The 18,766-nt window shown below is 42.6% G+C and overlaps 1 protein-coding gene across 1 annotated transcript; it reads left to right on the forward strand.

The window, feature by feature from the left end:
• Nucleotides 1-6,015: 6,015 nt before the first annotated feature.
• LOC138878204 (uncharacterized) lies at nt 6,016-8,370 on the forward strand. The gene is made up of 3 exons (XM_070157870.1): nt 6,016-6,151; nt 7,748-7,991; nt 8,073-8,370. The coding sequence occupies exons 1-3, from the start codon at nt 6,016-6,018 to the stop codon at nt 8,368-8,370; spliced, it is 678 nt and encodes a 225-aa protein (XP_070013971.1).
• The last annotated feature ends 10,396 nt before the right edge of the window (nt 8,371-18,766 follow it).

Below are 18,766 nucleotides of genomic sequence, written 5' to 3' on the forward strand. Positions count from 1 at the left end.
TAGACAAAGGAAAAGTAAGCAAAGGACATGATCAACAATAAAACATACTGACACCCTTTACTTGGGGTTAAAATTCAGGTCATGGACAACAACTCATGTTGCCATGCCCTGAATCCCCATTTACAAACACATAGAGGGTAAAGGTATAGGGATCAAGCATTCGCAAGAAAGTCAAGCAAACAGCAGCATATGAACATGTCAAACTTTGCAGGTAATAGGCATAGATGTAAAGGTTCTAAGTAAACACATTAGGATGATTGCTAGGAACTGAATCAAGACATACCAGTAAAAAAGCAAGAGTAGAGCAAAGACAAAGTAGTAGAAGTATATTATCCTTGACTTTCAGCCGGCTAATAATAAGCTGGAGCAGAGAACAACAGTAGAGAAAAGAGCAAGAAAGAATGCAGGTTTTGAGAGTAGTAGTGTGTGTAGGAGTATGCAATTTGAAGTGTTGAAAAAGTATTGAATTGTCAGTGTCTTAAAAATGCGGAAGGTTAGTCCCTTTTATAGTGCAGAGAAACAAGTAAGAAAGGTAAGAAATAACTTGCAATCAATCACATAGAATTTCCCTTCAGTTAAGGGATTTGATTTCAAACGGGTAGAAGGTAATTAAGGAAAGAATTTTGGTTAAAAACTTTTCAAAGTAGTACAAAAGAGGTAAATACATAAAGGCTATTTAAGGACAGGGTCTTGACAGTACATGGTTGTAACATTTAAGGAAAGAAAATCAATTAACAGCCAAGAAATCAGAAGTCGAAGATTTTGTATGAATGAACCAAGTCAGAAAGATTCGTCACATATAAAAGCATACAGACACGGGAAAGAAAGATTGTCATGCTCTTGTGAAATCAGTAGAAAGAATCTAGTGTAGGAGAATTTAAAAGTCCAGAATTGTATGAAAACAAAGGGGTCCTAACTCAGTTCAAAGACTCAAAAATTAGTCTGAAAGAGTCAAACATTCTCAAATAGAACCCTAGTTCAATTGCATGATCAAACCTCGGCAGAGCCCCCAAATTCTAGGGTTTCCACCTCGAGTCAAATACATAGATGAGGAGGCAAGTAGTCGAAGCAGGCTCAGAGATTTCTTTCAGAAACTCATGAGAAAACAAGCAAAAATAGTAGAAAGTTCAAAGCAAACAGAGTGAAGAAACTAATTCGAAGTATAATGAGAGTAGAAGAAACAGTAGAGGAAAACATGCTTAAGCAGGTCTTTTCAGAAGAAATTTAAAACAAGGTAAAATAGAAGAGAAAACAGTAAGCACTTAAGAGCATGGTAGAAGGGTACAGTAGGCGAAGCATATCAGAATATAGCAGAACATATTGAAAAAGCATGTGAGACCATAACACAGTAGAAGAAAGTACGGAAACATAAGAACACAGTAGGAAAACATGCACGATAAAAGGGAAACATAAGAACACAGTAAAAGAACATGCGTGGTAAAAAGAAAACCTAAGAACATAGTAGAGACAACTACACACAAGGAAAAGAAAAGTTAGAGAAACATTTTAAGCATTTTCAGAAAACCCTAAATCGAAAAGAAGTGATTTTGAAAGTAATTTTTGAAAGAAAAGTTGGGGAAATCGCTTGAACACTCAAGTAGAGCATAGATACACAACAGATCTAAAAGAAAATTGGAGAAAACCTCGGAGGGTTAGGGTTTTAGAAGAACCCTAGAAAAAGCTTTGAAAAGGTCACCGATCTGAATCGGAGAGGTCAGAACCAGGCTCAAAACACCATGATATGCCGGAGCAAGGCCGGCGATGACTCTGGAACCTTGAATCGGCAGAGATCTGGGTGCAAAATTTTGAAGTCTAGCCTCGATTCCTCAGGTATCAGGCATGTAAGAGCAAAAGGAGGTGAGTATAAGGTTTCCATGGCCTGAGAAGCCATGGATTCCGATGGGTTTTGAGGTGAGGATGATGGGAGGCTACTAGGGTTAGGGGAAGGTTCGAGAGAGTTTGAGAGATGAGAGTATCCAAAGGCGGCTATCAGAATGAAATGGGGGGATTAGGGTAGGGTTAGGTGAATTAAAATGGTAAGGGAGGATCATGGCCGTTGATCAAAACGATCAACGGCCTGGATTAAAAGAAAGGTCGAACGGGTTAGTGAATGGGTTAAGGGGGTCGGGTTAAAATGAAATTGGGCCGGTCCAATTGGGTGTTAAGATTGGGTTAATTTGAGGGCTAAAATTGAAATGTAAATAGGTTGTAATTGAAATGAAATGAGGCTAAATGTTAAATAGCCAGTTTTTCCTTTTTATTTTATAAAAATAATAAAAATGATTTTAAAAGCAAATTAAAAGTACTGACCCAATTAATAATATATAAATATTAATTTAAAATATTGGGACCAATTTTACAATTATAAAATGCTATTAAATCTTAAAGGAGGCTAAAATTGCAATTATATGCAATTTAACTTAAAAAATACCAAATAAATTTGTAAAAATATGCAAAAAATCACCTTAATTATATTTTGGTACAAATATGGGAATAAAATAAATTAATCACCAAAATTGATGAATTTAGGAATAATTATGGATTTTGTACTGCTAAAATAAATAATAAATTGATTTTAAAAATGTTTAAGAATTAGGAAAAATACCAAAACTCTTGGGGCATGCTTATATATGCATGTACATGTTAGTTTGAAAATATTTTATATAGAAATACATAGGAAAAAATTGGGTATCAACAAGGAGGTATTTTAATTGTTGAAGCAGACCCAAATTATTACATAACTCAGATAAGAAGTCCGAATCAGGCCTGCCTGTTGGTTGTAGCAGTTACTAATTAACAAAGGCGGATTTCAGTTTTATCATTATTACATAAGGCTTTCCTAAGTGTGTATTGGTGATGTCCTATAAGCATGATGTCTATTACTGATTAGGAATGTAGTAAAGCAGTGGTTAATTTTATAAAGGCGATTTGGATCCTACAGGCATGCTTTCTAAACCATATTAATTAACACGAAGAGAGTGAACTATTTAATCTGATTCAGACAGGCATGAGTCAAACTGATTTTAACTAGACTGATTTAGAACCTATAGCCATGATCTCTATTATAGCTGATTTTAATTCCTATAGACATGGTATGTACGTATTAAAAGCTGATTTTGGTCCTATAGGCATGGTATCTAATTGAACATGCAGTGAAGTAGGCAAGATTTATTTGATTAAAGCAAAATTCCTATAGGCATGATTTCTATTAAAATAAATTTTAATCCTGTGGGTATGATCTCTATTTGTGTGAAAGTAAAGCATACAGAACTTGAGTTTAAATAGAGCAGATCCTATAGGCATGTTATCTATTTTGCGTGAAAGTAAAGCATGCAGAACTTGAATTAAAATAGAACAAATCCTATAAGCATGTTCTCTACCCTTCTAATAACTAAAACATGCATAATTACCCCATCCCTTTTCACTAGCCAACCCCAATATTTGTTACAAATTATTACAGACCAAATACTGAATTACATCAGAAAAGTATAAAATAAGAAGTTACAACCATGGGAAGCCTGATTTTGACTTCCTCTCCGAGTTATGGAATAAATCACCTCAAATGCCACTGTTTCAAAGCCTTTCTCAGACCTGGGTGTTTCAAAGTTCCCTTACACCCAGGTTTGCATAACCAGATAGAGATGAACGTAGTGTGGAAGGGCCAGCCCTTATGTATCCAAGTTCATAGGGAGCTCAAGGGTCCCAAGGCAAGGCTCACAGAAGAGGGGCAGAACCTAGGTTCTAAGAATATAGTGGAAGTGCAGAAACAGAGATTTATTTAAAACTGGATTGAGAATAGTAAGTGGTAAGGGTGATTTGAAAACAGTAATAATAAAACTCAAACTACATAGAATCAGCAGTTACACAAAGGGGTCAGGGGTTTTGGGATTATATTGCATGAAGCATATGACCCTAGAAAGGGTCAGGTTTGGTCATGTACGTCAATAGATGATGCTGGCATGCCCACAAACCAGCCAGAGAACACAAACATATAGGGGGATATGAAGGTTTGGGATTCATAAGTCGGCAAATCACATAACAAGTGACTGAGAGAGTACATACATAAGGGAAAACATTAATTTAGAAGGTAAGGGAGCAGATTACAGCATGCTTAGTGTCTTGGGCGGCTTTTAGCCGTGCCCCATGACCCCTTGGGCGTGCCCCGTAGTGTCCTAGCAAGCCTTCCAATGCCTAGCGCCACGGACGACCCCGTGGTCTTGGCCGCGCCAAGTGACAAGCGTGCATGTGCCTCTGTCGCCCCACCGATATCCCTCGCCAGCGCCCAACCGCAGGCAGATGCCAACAGCGCCGCGCGCGCAGACCCTGATGCCAAAGACTATGATGCTAACAACGGACCTATTTATGTCTTATAGCAAACTAAGTCTTTTTCATTGTAAATATAGAGTAGTTTTATTCCATGTACTTCCATTATGTTTCTCTAGCTTAATCAAGTCTAGTCTTGTAGCTTTGGATTATTTTTTTAAGCATTATGAGGGGGGATCAAGTAATCAAACTTTCTAGCAAGCAAACAATTCTCTGTACTGGTGTCTCTCCCCCTCGACACCGCGTTGCCTTTCTGTAATAGCTTTCATTAATGCAATCAAGCTTTCTTTCATTCTCAATTCTCATTCCTGTTCTCTCAATTTCTCTTGACATTGGTTTTCCCGTACGGCACTGACAATCTAGTCTAGCGTACGGAGGGGACCTCAGTTGGCGGACAGCAACTGCACTGACATCAGTTGCTTAGCCTTACGTCGCCCTTCCAAGGAATCTCAGGAAGGCGCCGCGTAACAGTTGGTATCAGAGCCTAGGCTCGACATCGGACGAGGGAACGCATTGCCATTACCACCATTTCTGACCATGGTGAATCATGGGGACCGCATTGCGGCCCTTGAACAGACGGTTGACGGATTACTGCCCATCATGGATACGGTGCCTGAACTAAGAACCAGCCTAGGGCAAAGGTTGGATGACCTGGACCGCAGGGTGCTCCAGGCCGAAGTTGACATAGAAAACATCAGTCGTGACTCCGAGGGAGATCGGCAAACGGCAGCCACAGAGGCAGCCGAAATTTTTGGCAAATTCGAGGGACTCCAACAGGAGCGTGCCGAGGATTTAGCTTACAGGGCACAAGAGGCAGATAGGGTGACTGCCATGCAACAAACTATTGACGACTTGACAGACAAGCTCAATGTTGTCAATGCTGCCTTACAGGGCCTACTGCGAGGCGGTGGAAACCAGGTCGGGGGCGCTGCAAACCCCACCTCCGCGACACAAAAATTGAAAATTCCTGAGCCAAAGCCATACAGTGGAGCTAGGAATGCCAAGGAAGTGGAGAACTTCATTTTTGATGTCGAACAATATTTTGATGCTGTTGGGGGCCTAGAAGAAGCCAAGAAGGTAGCAACTGCTGCCATGTATCTTCAGGGTGATGCTAAACTCTGGTGGCGGGTGAAATACGAAGCCATCAAGGCCGGTGAAGATGCTCTCGAAACATGGGCAGAACTGAAGGCAGCCATCCGCCTACAATTCTTCCCCGAAAATGTTGAATACAATTCAAGGAGAAAGCTACGGGAGCTCCGTCAGACCAAATCTGTGCGGGACTACGTGCGGGAATTCTCCGCGCTCATGCTAAGCATACGCGACATGGGGGACAAAGACAAGCTCTTCACTTTCCTAGAAGGGCTGAAACCTTATGCCCGTATGGAGCTACAAAGGCAACGGGTAGATACCCTGCCCAAGGCGATCCAAGCAGCTGAATGCCTTGGGGACTATCAAATGGAAGCCCGGAAGGATAGGCCTCAACCGCCTACCCGAGCGGGATTCAAAGGGGGCCAGTCTAGCAATGGTGGCCCTAGCAGAAGTGGGGGAGATCGAAGCTCAACCAAACCTAAGGCTCCCTCCACAGGCAGCAACAGTGCTGCATCTAACAACAATGATCGGGGGAGGAAGCCTCCTTCAGGGTGCCGTCATTGTGGCGGACCACATTGGAACAATGAGTGCCCACATGCACAGATGAATGCCCATCAGACTTTTGATGATGGGACAGATGACGATTCAGACGATGCGGATCAGACTGAACCCGTAGGTGCCTTCAATGCAATTGTTGGCTCCATTTCTGAGGCATTAGCAGAGACTAGTGCTGGTATCCGTAAGAAGAAGGACCCATGTCCCGTCACCAAGAAAGGGAAAAAGAAGGCGGATGATGAGACTCCTCTTAAGCACGAGAGGACCTTAATGTTCGTTGAGATGAAGGTGAATGGCAAGCCCATTCGGGCCATGGTAGACACGGGTGCTACCCACAACTACTTAGCCTCGACTCAGGTGGAGCGCCTTGGTCTAGTTGTAGGGAAAGGTAGAGGCCGTGTCAAGGCTATCAACTCACCTCCCCAGCCAGTGGGTGGAATAGCCAAATAAGTACCGGTGAAGCTTGGCCCTTACGAAGGAAAATTCAACCTGCGCATGGTGATCATAGATGACTTCGAGTTGATAGTTGGATTGGAATTCCTGAGGCAAACCAACACCATGCCTGTACCGTATACTGACATGTTACTGATGAAGGGAGCAAACGGGACCAAGCCCTGCATTATCCCGTGCATGCCCATAAAGATGGCCGTTGAAAACATCTCGGCCTTGTAGTTGAAGAAGGGGGTCAAAAGAAACGAATCTATGTTCCTGGCAACCCTCTGCATCGAAGATGTAGAACGCTCATCGGGTCCCATTCCTGAACTCGTGAAGGAGCTACTATTAGAGTTTGAAGATGTCATGCCACAAGACATGCCAAAGTGACTACCGCTTTGTCGCACCGTGGACCATGAAATTGAGTTGGTGCCGGGTGCAAAGCCACCCGCCCGGGCGCATTACAGAATGTCACAACCCGAACTCACCGAGCTTCGGAGACAATTGACGGAAATGCTAGACACAGGGATTATCGTGCCCTCTAAATCCCCATACGTGTCCCCTGTGCTATTCCAAAAGAAGCATGATGGTAGTCTACGACTCTATGTGGACTATCGGGCTCTAAACAAAATTACTGTGAAGAACAAGTACCCTATTCCGCTTATGGCAGACTTGTTCGATAGACTGGGTGGTGCGACGGTGTTCACCAAAATAGACCTGAAGACAGGTTATTGGCAAGTCCGGATTGCAGATGGTGATGAGCACAAGACGACCTGTGTGACAAGATATGGGTCGTACGATTTCCTGGTTATGCCATTCGGCTTGACTAACGCCCCAGCTACGTTTTGCACTTTGATGAACCAAGTCTTCCGAGAGTACATTGATGAATTCGTGGTGGTATACTTGGATGACATTGTGGTATATAACCAAACATTGGAGGAACACCTGATGCACTTGCGAAAGGTCCTAGCTCGATTGCGGGAGCATGAACTATATGCAAAGCTATCTAAGTGCTCCTTTTCTCAAAAGCAAATTGACTTCTTGGGACATGTCATCGAGGAAGGGCGGATCAAGACGGACCAGCAGAAGATTCAGGCAATCACAGATTGGCCGCCGCCTAAGGATATCCACGCCTTGAGGGCGTTCCTTGGTCTATGCAATTTCTATCGGCGATTTGTGAAAAACTACTCCCTCATTGCAGTACCATTGACAGAACTCCTCAAGAAGGTCATGCCTTGGGAATGGGGACCCAAGCGAGCGGAGGCCTTCAACGCATTGAAAACGGCTATGTCTAGTAGCCCCGTCTTGGCCCTTCCTAATCTGGCCAAGCCATTCGAAGTACAAACAGATGCATCTGACTATGCCCTCGGTGGAGTCCTGCTACAAGAAGGGCATCCTGTAGCGTACAAGAGTCGGAAGATGAAAGATGCAGAACGGCGCTATGCCGCCCATGAGAAAGAATTATTGGCTGTCGTCCACTGCTTGTGCCTGTGGAGGCATTATCTGCTGGGGACCCCGTTCATGGTCAAGACAGACAACACAGTTGTTAGCCATTTCATGACCCAACCGAAGTTGAATGGTCGACAGGCCAGGTGACAGGAACTCCTAGCTGAATTCCACTTCAACCTAGAGTACCGAAGTGGGAAGACCAATCATGTTGATGATACGCTCAGTCGGAGAGCTGATCTAGCATCGGTGTGCCTACTCGCCACCCTAAGGGGGAGCGAAGTAGCCACCTCCATCAAGGACCAGATACAGGATTTACTCATCAAAGATCCTGCTGTACAGTATTTGGTTGATTTGGTAGGACAGGGCAAAACTCGCCAGTTCTACATGGAAGATGGTTTTTTGAAAGTGAAAGGGAACCGACTTTATGTTCCTAAAGGAGGAGATCTACGAAGGATTCTTCTGGCTGAATGTCATGATACTCTGTGGGCTGGCCATCCCGGTGAAGAACGCACCATGGTGTGACTTCGCCGTGCATATTATTGGCCTCAAATAGCCGATGACGTTGCTCAGTATGTGAAGACTTGTCTAGTATGCCAGAAGGACAAGTCAGACTGCTTAACACAGGCGGGACTCTTGGAACCACTAGCTGTCTCAAAGAGACCTTGAGAAAGTGTTTCCCTGGATTTCATCACCAGATTGCCCAAGGTCGGAGATCTAACAACTATCTTGGTTGTGGTAGATCGATTTTCCAAGTATGCTGCCTTTATTGCTGCCCCACAATATATATCAGCAGAAGATACAGCTCGACTCTTCTTCTCTCATGTCGTCAAATATTGGGGCCTGCCCAAAGACATTGTTAGTGATCGTGACTCACGCTTCACTAGTAACTTTTGGACCCAACTCTTTCAGTGCCTTGGGTCGAAGCTGAGTCACAACTCAAGTTTTCATCCGCAATCTGATGGCCAGACGGAGCGGTTCAATGGTATGTTGGAGGAATATCTCCGTCATTTTGTAACCGGATCGCAGAAGAATTGGATGAAGCTTCTGGATGCTGCTCAACTGTGTTTCAATTCACAAAAGAGCTCTAGTACAAACAAAAGCGCTTTTGAAATTGTTACCGGATAGCAACCGCTACTCCCACACACAGTCAATGCACCAAATATGTCTAAATCTCCTCGAGCTGCTAGCTTCTCTAAAGAGTGGAAGCAAAATTTGGAGATAGTGTGGAGCTATCTTGTCAAGGATCAAAAGCGGATGAAGAGGCATGCTGATCAGAATCGTCGCTTTGTTGAATACCAAGTAGGAGACAAAGTGATGGTCAAAATTCCAAAGCGTTACTTATTTGCAGGGGTCCATGACCCTCGCCTATTGCAAAAATACATTGGACCCTTATCCATTGAAAGACGCATTGGGAAAGTTGCATACCGGGTGGATACCCCAGCTTGGTGTAAAATTCATCCTGTCTTCCATGTCAGCCTCCTGAAACCTTTTTGGGAGACACGGAGGATCCTTCAAGGAGCCATCTCACAATACCCAGTATTCGAGGGCCCAATTCAACTGGGAAAAGGCGTGTTGAAGCTATCCTTGATGATAGAGTGATTAATGCCTCAAGGAAAGATCACCAAGAGTTCTTGGTAAAATGGCAGGGCTGTGATGCAGAGGAGAACACTTGGGAGAGGGGAACAAACCTCAAAGCCTACAAGAGCCTAATTGAAGATTATCTTGCAAGTAAGGTGCCGAAGACGTTGCCAACTCAGGTGGGGGAGAATGTCATGGGCGGCTTTTCAGCCATGCCCCATGACCCCTTGGGCGCGCCCTGTGGTGTCATAGCAAGCCTTCCAATGCCTAGCGCCACGGATGGCCCCGTGGTCTTGGCCGCGCCAAGTGACAAGCGCGCATGTGCCTCTGTCGCCCCACCGATATCCCTCGCCAGCGCCCAACCGTAGGCAGATGCCAACAGCACCGCGCGCGCAGACAACGCCGCGCGCAGACCCTGATGCCAAATACTATGCTGCTGACAACGGACCTGTTTTTGCCTTATAGCAAACTAAGTCTTTTTCATTGTAAATATAGAATTGTTTTATTCCATGTACTTCCATTATGTTTCTCTAGCTTAATCAAGTCTAGTCTTGTAGCTTTGGATTATTTTTTAAGCATTATTAGGGGGGATCAAGCAATCAAACTTTCTAGCAAGCAAACAATTCTCTGTACTGGTGTCTCTCCCCCTCGACACCGCGTTGCCTTTCTGTAATAGCTTTCATTAATGCAATCAAGCTTTCTTTCATTCTCAATTCTCATTCATGTTCTCTCAATTGCTCTTGGCATTGGTATTCCTGTACGGCAATGACAATCTAGTCTAGCGTACAGAGGTGACCTCAGTTGGCGGACAACAACTGCACTGACATCAGTTACTTAGCCTTACGTCGCCCTTCCACGGAATCTCAGGAAGGCGCCGCGTAACATTAGTAATGTAACTTGATTGCATAAACATAAGCAGAAGCAGACAAGAGTGAAGGAAAACTGAAACAACTAAAGAAACATGTTGTTGTTGATGCTTGAAGATTAACTAGGACATACCAGTAGAGAAGGAAAGTGCAGAAAGAAAGAAATAAGCAAGATTCCACAGTCTAGCTTTGGCTTTCAGTTGGCTAGACAAAGTAGTAGCACAAGTAGTAGTAGAGAAAAGAGAGAAAGTTTTGAGTGTAAGTGTGTGTTCCTGAACTCAATTTGTTCGTGTGTTTGAAAGAAAAAGGTTGCAGGGTATTTATAGCTTCTGAAAACGAGTGAAAAGTAAGGTAATAAGTAAAGTCTTAACACAAACATGAAAACAATCACAAGTCAGAATCAATTAACACAAGTGATTCCCTTTAATTAAGGAATCACTGCTTAACAGATACTAATAGTGATTAATTAAGGAATGAAATCAGCTTGATACAGATTGATTATTATCATATATGGGGCAGTAAAAGCATGAAGTAAACAATCAAGTCTAAGTACAAAATATGCTTATTTTGGGAAAAGATTCAGCAAGGTAAAACATCACAGTAAAGGGAAATGAATCAATTAATTTTTAGGCGAGTGAAATTAGGGTTCATAAAAGAAAAGCTTTTGTAATCAGTCACAAGATCAAGATCAAACAAGGAAGAAACTTCAGTATATAAATAGAGTGAACAGAAACATCAGACATGCGAGACCAAACACATTGGCAAAAGAGATAACACAAACATATAGTAGTGGCAGAAATAAGCTAGGGTTCAGTAGTAAGGAAAATATTCGAAGCACAGTAGTTAAGTAGGTCAAGTAGTCACATAGAATCAACAGTGAAGAAGAACATAGTAACAGGCAAAGAGAGTTAAAAAAGGTAAAGGTCTCACAGTAGTAATAGGTGAGAAAAACCCCTTTAAGAAATTAGGGCTTCGATAGTAGTCGAGTTTGAGAGATGAAAAGAACTCAAATCAGATAAGTCAAACAAGGAGAAGAGAGTCAGAAACAAAGAACTTAAAATAAACATATGTTTAGGCAAACAATTTCAGAACTCGGATAGGACAAAGAGGGAACTAGGGTTTTCAGCATGCTGAAATAGATAGAAGAACAACATGAGCAAGTCCTTTTAAACATAGCAAAATCACAAACAACATTAAAATCAGAAAAGAGATCTTTTGAAAAACTTAAAGGAAAACCTTAATCGTCGGAAAATGGAGAGTCATTTTGAATGAAAAGTTGAAGAACCTTCGAGAAAACAATTAAGAAATTCATAGCAAGCATAAATCTATGGTAGATGTAAAAAAAATGAAAGATCTTAAAGATTAGGGTTTCGGAAAATCCAGAAAAGGTGAGAAAGACCTTGAAAGTCACTGATCTAACCAGGAGAGTCAAGGATCTGCCTTGAAAGGCCATGGGTGGCCGGAGAAAGGTCATGGATGGCCGGAGAAAGGCCATGAATAGAAGTCGGGCAAGAACGGGACCAGATCCCTTCGAGGTCTGGCCATGAAACCATAGAAAAAAACACCCAAGAGCTAATAGGAGACTGATACACACCTCCAATAGCCATGAGAGGCTATGGATTAGGCAGGGGTTAAGGCGGATTGGGGTGAAATTAGATGGCGGCGACTAGGGTTCCTGAGGGGTTTTAGAGAGAGTTGAGAGAAGAGGGATTCAAGGGCGGTGTTTGGTGAAGAATGAGGTAGGTTTAGGGGTATTTTGGGTTTAATTATGGAAGGGCGAATGGTGGCCGTTGATCTGAATGATCAACGGCCTGGATTCAAAAGGGTAGGTAGGGGAATCTGGGTTGGGTCGTTTAATTGGTTAGGGGTCGGGTTTAAATGAAATTGGGTCCGGGAAATTGGGTTTAATTTGGTGTCGAATTTAGGCTAAAATTGAAATGTAATTGGGCTATTATTTAAATAGCCAATTTTTCCCTTTTAAAATTATAAAAAATAGTAAATTAATTTCTGGAAATAAATTGAAAGCCCTAAAATGATTTATAACATATAATTAACAATTTAAAAATATTGGACTTATTTTTATGAATATAAAATACAATTAAATCTTAAAGGGGCTAATATTGCAATTATATGCAATTTAGCTTAAAAATACTAAATAAATTTGTAAAAATATGCAAAATTACATTAGCTATATTTTAGCATAAATATAAAAGTCCAACAAATGAATTCCCAAAATAATAATTTTAAAAATAATTATTGGATTTTTTATGGATAAAAGAGGGAAATAAATTGATTTGAAAACCTTTAAAAATTATGAAAACAAAACACTTGGATATTCTTACATATGCATATATATGCTATTTTGAAGGTATTTTGCATATTGAAAATATATAGGGAAAATTTGGGTATCAACAGCTACCCCTCTTTATCCGGGAAGGATGAAAGAGTTGTCGGGTAAAGATATGATGGCCAATTTTGACCGAGCGAAACAGTTTGAAGAGGTTTGGGCCGCACCTTGGCTTATGAGCTGCCTACATATCCCTGGTTTTACAGGAATCAGGCCATATGTAGTTCAGGATCCGTCGGCGAAGTATGCCGATGGAGACTTTTCAAAACGGACACAATATCTAGGGCCGGGTGAGTGAAAGGTTTACGGGAATGGTTAAGGTTTGATATGGCTGTAGGAACTGGAGTGGGGCCAATCCTACCGGGATGGTCGTTGCTTGCCGGTTTACCTGCAATTAGAAACAATACAAGCGTATATCGCGCATAAATCTAAACATGATGCAAATTCTCGTCGGACTATGAATATTGTCTTCGGACGGTTAGGATGACGTCCTTAGATCACGACGTCCTTGGCTATGAAGCATATGATAAAGGATTTACAGGCCATGAAATGATGCTCTCGGGCTATGAGGATGGTGCCTCCGAACCATGGTCCATTTGAATAATGATATGCAAAAGATTGAAAAGGATCCTCAGGCCATGACATGGTGTTCTCGGGCTATGAAGATGGTGCCTCCGAACGATGGTAACTTTGGATAATTTGGCGATCTTTCAGCCCATGAGATGCAGTATGAGGCGATCTTTTAGCCTATGAGATGCAGTAGCATGATGCAGACAAGACAGAGCTTAGTCTTGCGAATTGAGGGGCAGAGCTTAGCCCGTAAGAGAAACAAAATAAACGATGCTTGAGATAGTGCTTAGCTTCAAAGAAAATTGGAGGCAGAGCTTAGCCTCGGAACAGAATGATCGCCTTATGCAAAGATGCAAATGCGGAGAGAGGTAGAGATTAACCTCGGAAGGCAGAATGGTAGCCTTATGCTAGAATGCAGATGGAGACAGCATTTGGTCTCAGAAGGCAGAATGGTAGCCTTATGCAGGAGTGCATATGGAGGCAGCGTTTAGTCTCGGCAGGAAGAATGGTAGCCTTATGCAATGCAAATGTAGATGGAGACAACATTTAGTCTTGGAAGGCAGAATGGTAGCCTTATGCAATACAAATGTAGATGGAGGTGGAGCTTAACCTCGAAAGGCAGAATGGTAGCCTTATGCAATGCAAATGCAGATGGAGGTAGAGCTTAACCTCGGAAGGCAGAAAGGTAGCCTTATGCAATGCAAATGCAAATTAAGGTAGAGTTTAACCTCGGAAGGCAGAATGGTAGCCTTATGCAATGCAAATGTAGATGGAGACAGCGTTTAGTCTCGGAAGGCAGAATGGTAGCCTTATGCAATGCAAATGTAGATGGAGGTAGAGTTTAACCTCGGAAGGCTGAATGGTAACCTTATGCAAAAATGAAATAACGAATGATAGTAGAGTTTTCTTAGCTGATAGCAGATTGCGGTGTTGTGTTTACTAAGAGAATTGTGACATAGAAGACATCACTGGTGGATAGCAAATGCTGGCAAGTGCAACGGTTTGGAGGGTCGTGTTCCTGAATAATGTTTGTCCCATGAGTGTATAGTATGTTTGATGATTTCGCAATCCAAGTGCCTGCATCCAAAGAAAAATGGTGAGTTTTGTAGAGGGGGGAGGTTAGTTCGTATCCCTGCTGGCTTTACTTGACCTACTAGTCTTTGGATCTACTGATACTATACGTATCATTGGGGTAGCGTTGCTAAACAAAGCGATTTCAATAATAAATATGAATGATTTCGTAAAGATATGACATAAGTGTATAGTAAAAAAATAGCTTTTAGATGAAACGACGACTGTGACGCGATTCGAGATATTGCAACCTATCTTGCTACGGAATTTTGGGGGTCCCCCTCAAAATTCTGCCCCAGTTTAATGGGTTGATGCTTCTGACTGTTGCTTGTGCGACGATTGGCTGAAGTTTCTTCGGAATTTTGAGGATCCTCCTCAAAATTCTGCCCCAGTTTCCAATTGCAGGGGAAAATAAAATTTTTATTGAATTGTGACCGAACCCATAGGGTTGCCTACGTATCCCCTCTTAAACGGGAATCAGGTCAGGCATAGTTCAATTTACATCATATAAAGAAAGCATAAAGATTACACATAGTAACGCTTGACTGCATCTGAGTTAGTCGGCTTCGGCCAAACTTCTTCGTCCATTTCTGCAAGTATGAGGGCTCCTCCTATCAGAACCCACTGGACCATGTAAGGACCCTGCTAGTTGGGAGAGAATTTCCTCTTGGCTTCATCTTGATGCGGAATTTTTTTTAACACCAGCTGCCCCGGTGTGAGCTATCTCGGCTTAACTCTTTTGTTGAAGGCTCTGGACATTCTGTTCTGATAGAGTTGACCATGGCAAACTGCATTCATTCTCTTTCCGTCTATAAGGGCTAGTTGTTCATAACGACTTTTTACCCACTCTGCATCATCGAGCTCAGCTTCCTGTATGATCCTTAGGGAAGGAATTTCTACCTCAGCGGGAATAACAGTCTCCGTATCGTAAACCAACATATAGGGGGTTGCCCCGGTTGACATGCGGACTGTGGTGCGATACCCCAATAGAGCAAATGATAACTTTTCGCGCCACTGTTTATGCTTTTCTATCATTTTCCTCAATATCTTCTTGATATTCTTGTTGGCGGCTTCTACAGCTCCATTCATTTAAGGTCCATAGGCTGTGGAATTCTTGTGTTTGATCTTGAAGGTTTCACACATAGCTTTCATCAAGTCACTGTTGAGGTTGGAGCCATTATCAGTAATGATCGACTCTGGAATCCCGAATTGACAAACAATGCAGTCGCGGACAGTCTGCCACGACTTTCTTAGTTACTGCTCTGTAAGATGCTGCTTCGACCCATTTAGTGAAATAATCGATTGCTACTAGGATAAACCTGTGCCCGTTGGAAGAGGTAGGATCGATTGGTCCAATAACATCCATTCCCCAGGTGGTGAAATGCCATGGTAAGCTTGTTGTATTAAGCTCATTTGGAGGTACCTTTATCATGTCTGCATGTATCTGACAGCGGTGGCATTCCGGACATACTGGATGCGGTCCGTTTCCATAGTCATCCAAAAGTAACCGGCCTGGAGTATCTTTTTTGCTAAGACAAAACCGTTCATATGTGGATCGCAGGTCCCGGCATGAATTCCCTCTAGTAGCCTGGATGCTTCCTTTGCATCGACACACCTTAATAGTCCCAAATCAGGAGTCCTCCTATACAAGATTCCTCCACTGTGAAAGAAATTGTTGGACAATCTCCGAAGTGTGCAATTTTCTGAGTAGGATTTGCAAGCTCTCGGTACTCTCCTTTTGCCAAATATTCCTTGATATCATGAAACCAAGGCTTTGCGTCTGCTTCTTATTCAACATGGGCACAATAAGCTGGCTGATCATGGATATTTACTGGAATAGGATCAATGAAATTTTTGTCTAGATGTTGTATCATAGATGACAAAGTAGCTAGTGCATCGGCGAACTCATTCTGGATTCTGGGAACATATTGGAACTCCGACTTCGTGAACCTTTTCCTCAGTTCCTGTACATGATACAGATACAGGAGTATCTTGGAGTTCTTGGTTGCCCATTCTTCTCGCACCTGATGTATAAGTAGGTCCGAATCTCCAGTCACTAGCAACTCTTGAATGTTCATGTCAATGGCCATTTTGAGCCCTAGGATGCAAGTTTCATACTCGGCCATGTTGTTGGTGCACGTGAATCTAAGTTTGGCAGACACCGGATAATGCTGACCGATTTCTAATACTAGGATTGCTCCTATGCCAACCCCTTTGAAATTTGCTGCTCCATCGAAAAACATTCTCCAACCGTCATAGGATTCTGCAATGCCCTCTCCTACGAATGATATCTCTTCATCAGGAAAATACGTTTTCAGGGGTTCGTATTCTCCATCCACGGGATTTTCAGCAAGGTGATCTGCTAGTGCCTGTCCCTTGATTGCTTTTTGAGTTACGTAGACAATGTCAAACTCACTCAACAGGATTTGCCACTTGGCCATCTTGCCAGTGGCCATGGTCTTCTGAAAGATGTACTTCAAAGAATCCATCCTTGATATGAGATATATAGTATAGGCGCAGAAGTAATGTCTCAGCTTCTGGGCTACCCAAGTCAAAGCACAACAGGTGCGCTCTAATAGAGGATACCGGGCCTCGTACGGGGTGAACTTCTTACTGAGGTAATAAATGGCCTGCTCCTTCCTTCCCGTTCCATCATGTTGTCCCAGAACACAACTGAAAGCTCCATCCAATACTGCAAGGTAGAGTAATAAAGGTCTTCCTAGCTCGGGCGGGACTAAAACTAGCGGTGTTGACAAGTACTCCTTGATTCTGTCAAAGGCCTTCTGGCAGTCATCAGTCCATTTGGTAGCGGCGTCCTTCTTCAACATCTTAAAGATTGGCTCACAAATAATTGTAGATTGTGCTATGAACCGGTTGATGTAGTTGAGTCTCCCTAAGAAACTCATCACATCCTTCTTGTTCTTTAGCGGTGGTAGTTCTTGATGGATCCAGCTCAATCCCTCGGCGGCTCACAATAAACCCAAGCAATTTCCTAGCAGGAACCCCAAATGCGCACTTCGCGGGGTTCAGTTTCAGGTTGTACCTCCGTAATCTATTAAAGAACATCCTCAAATCTTCTATGTGGTCAGTGGCCTTCTTGGACTTGATGATAACATCATCTACATATACCTCTATCTCCTTGTGTATCATATCATGGAAAATGGTAGTCATGACCCTCATGTAGGTGGCTCCTGCATTCTTTAGGCCGAAGGTATTATCTTGTAACAGTACATTCCCCACGGTGTAATGAAAGCCATTTTCTCAGCATCTTCTTCATCCATCCAGATCTGATGATAACCAGCGAAGCAATCTACAAAGGACTGCAGCTCATTCTTGGCGCAATTGTCAATCAGGATGTGTATGTTCGGCAAAGGGAAGTCGTCTTTTGGACTGGACCGGTTGAGATGCCAGTAATCGACACAGACTCTAACCTTCCCGTCCTTCTTTGGCACTGGCACGATGTTGTCTAACCATGTCGGGTATTCTACTACCCTGAGAACCTTATCTTTGACTTGCTTAGTGACTTCTTCCTTGATTTTCAAACTCATATCAGGATTGAACTTTCTGAGCTTTTGCTTTACCGGCGGACATGTCGGATCGGTTGGCAGTTTATGCTCCACAATGGACGTACTCAGACTAGTCATGTCATCATATGACCAGGCGAATATGTCCTCATACTCTCTTAGAAATTTTGTGTATTCTCTCTTTTCTGACGGCGATAGGTGAACACTAATTCGTGTTTCCTTGATGTTTTCTGCATCTCCCAGGTTAACAATTTCGGTCTCGTCCAGGTTGGACTTAGGTCTATTCTCAAAATTCTCAACTTCTTTGACAATCTCATCAGGTATGTCATCCTCCTCTGAATCAATGTCCGTTTGTTGCGTTGTCTCATTGCATGTCACAGTCATTGGATCATCAAGATAAGTAATAGTAATGCTGTATAGGTAAAGTAATGAGATAAAAATAATAATGAGTGTTGATTCATAAGAAAAGTCAAAATGCTTTAATAAATTGCATAAATGTTTTGAACAATGGAGATCTTATTGTGGGAATTGAAAAATGCGAAAAGAAAATCATTTAGTAAATAAAACAGTGAATAATGCTTGTTTCAGTCTTACTACCCCGAGGCTCGTCGGGCTCTGGTTGTCCTGATGGTCCAGTTATTGAGGCATGCCCCTCTACTCACAACCTGTATGTAAGGGCCTTCATCCCCCTCCTCCTCGAGAATAACACAACTGTCCATGTTATTGTCTTCTAGGAACAAATTCTTCACTGCTGCAAGTGATTCTTCTTCGTCTGACCCATAAACAATGTCGGCCTATTGGAAAATCTGCTCCAGATGCAGTATTGGCTGCTCTAGGGGATAGTAAGGATCACGCCATGGTGGCGACCAGTTGTTGAATTCTTCCCAGGTGTAGTCATATCCCAAACCGAAGGTAGTGCCATGCTTCTTGAGTTTTATAGGCTTAGCGATTCCTTGGAGGTT

This window comes from Nicotiana sylvestris, chromosome 9 (genome assembly GCF_000393655.2).
Source record: "Nicotiana sylvestris chromosome 9, ASM39365v2, whole genome shotgun sequence".
In the NCBI taxonomy this organism is placed as follows: Eukaryota; Viridiplantae; Streptophyta; class Magnoliopsida; order Solanales; family Solanaceae; genus Nicotiana; species Nicotiana sylvestris.

Coding starts and splice junctions, on each gene's coding strand:
- LOC138878204 (XM_070157870.1), top strand. CDS start 6,016: ATGAATGCCCATCAGACTTTTGATGATGGGACAGATGACGATTCAGAC. Junction 6,152..7,747: donor AGAGACTAGTGCTGGTATCC/GTAAGAAGAAGG, acceptor AAGTACAAACAG/ATGCATCTGACTATGCCCTC. Junction 7,992..8,072: donor TTGAATGGTCGACAGGCCAG/GTGACAGGAACT, acceptor TGATACGCTCAG/TCGGAGAGCTGATCTAGCAT.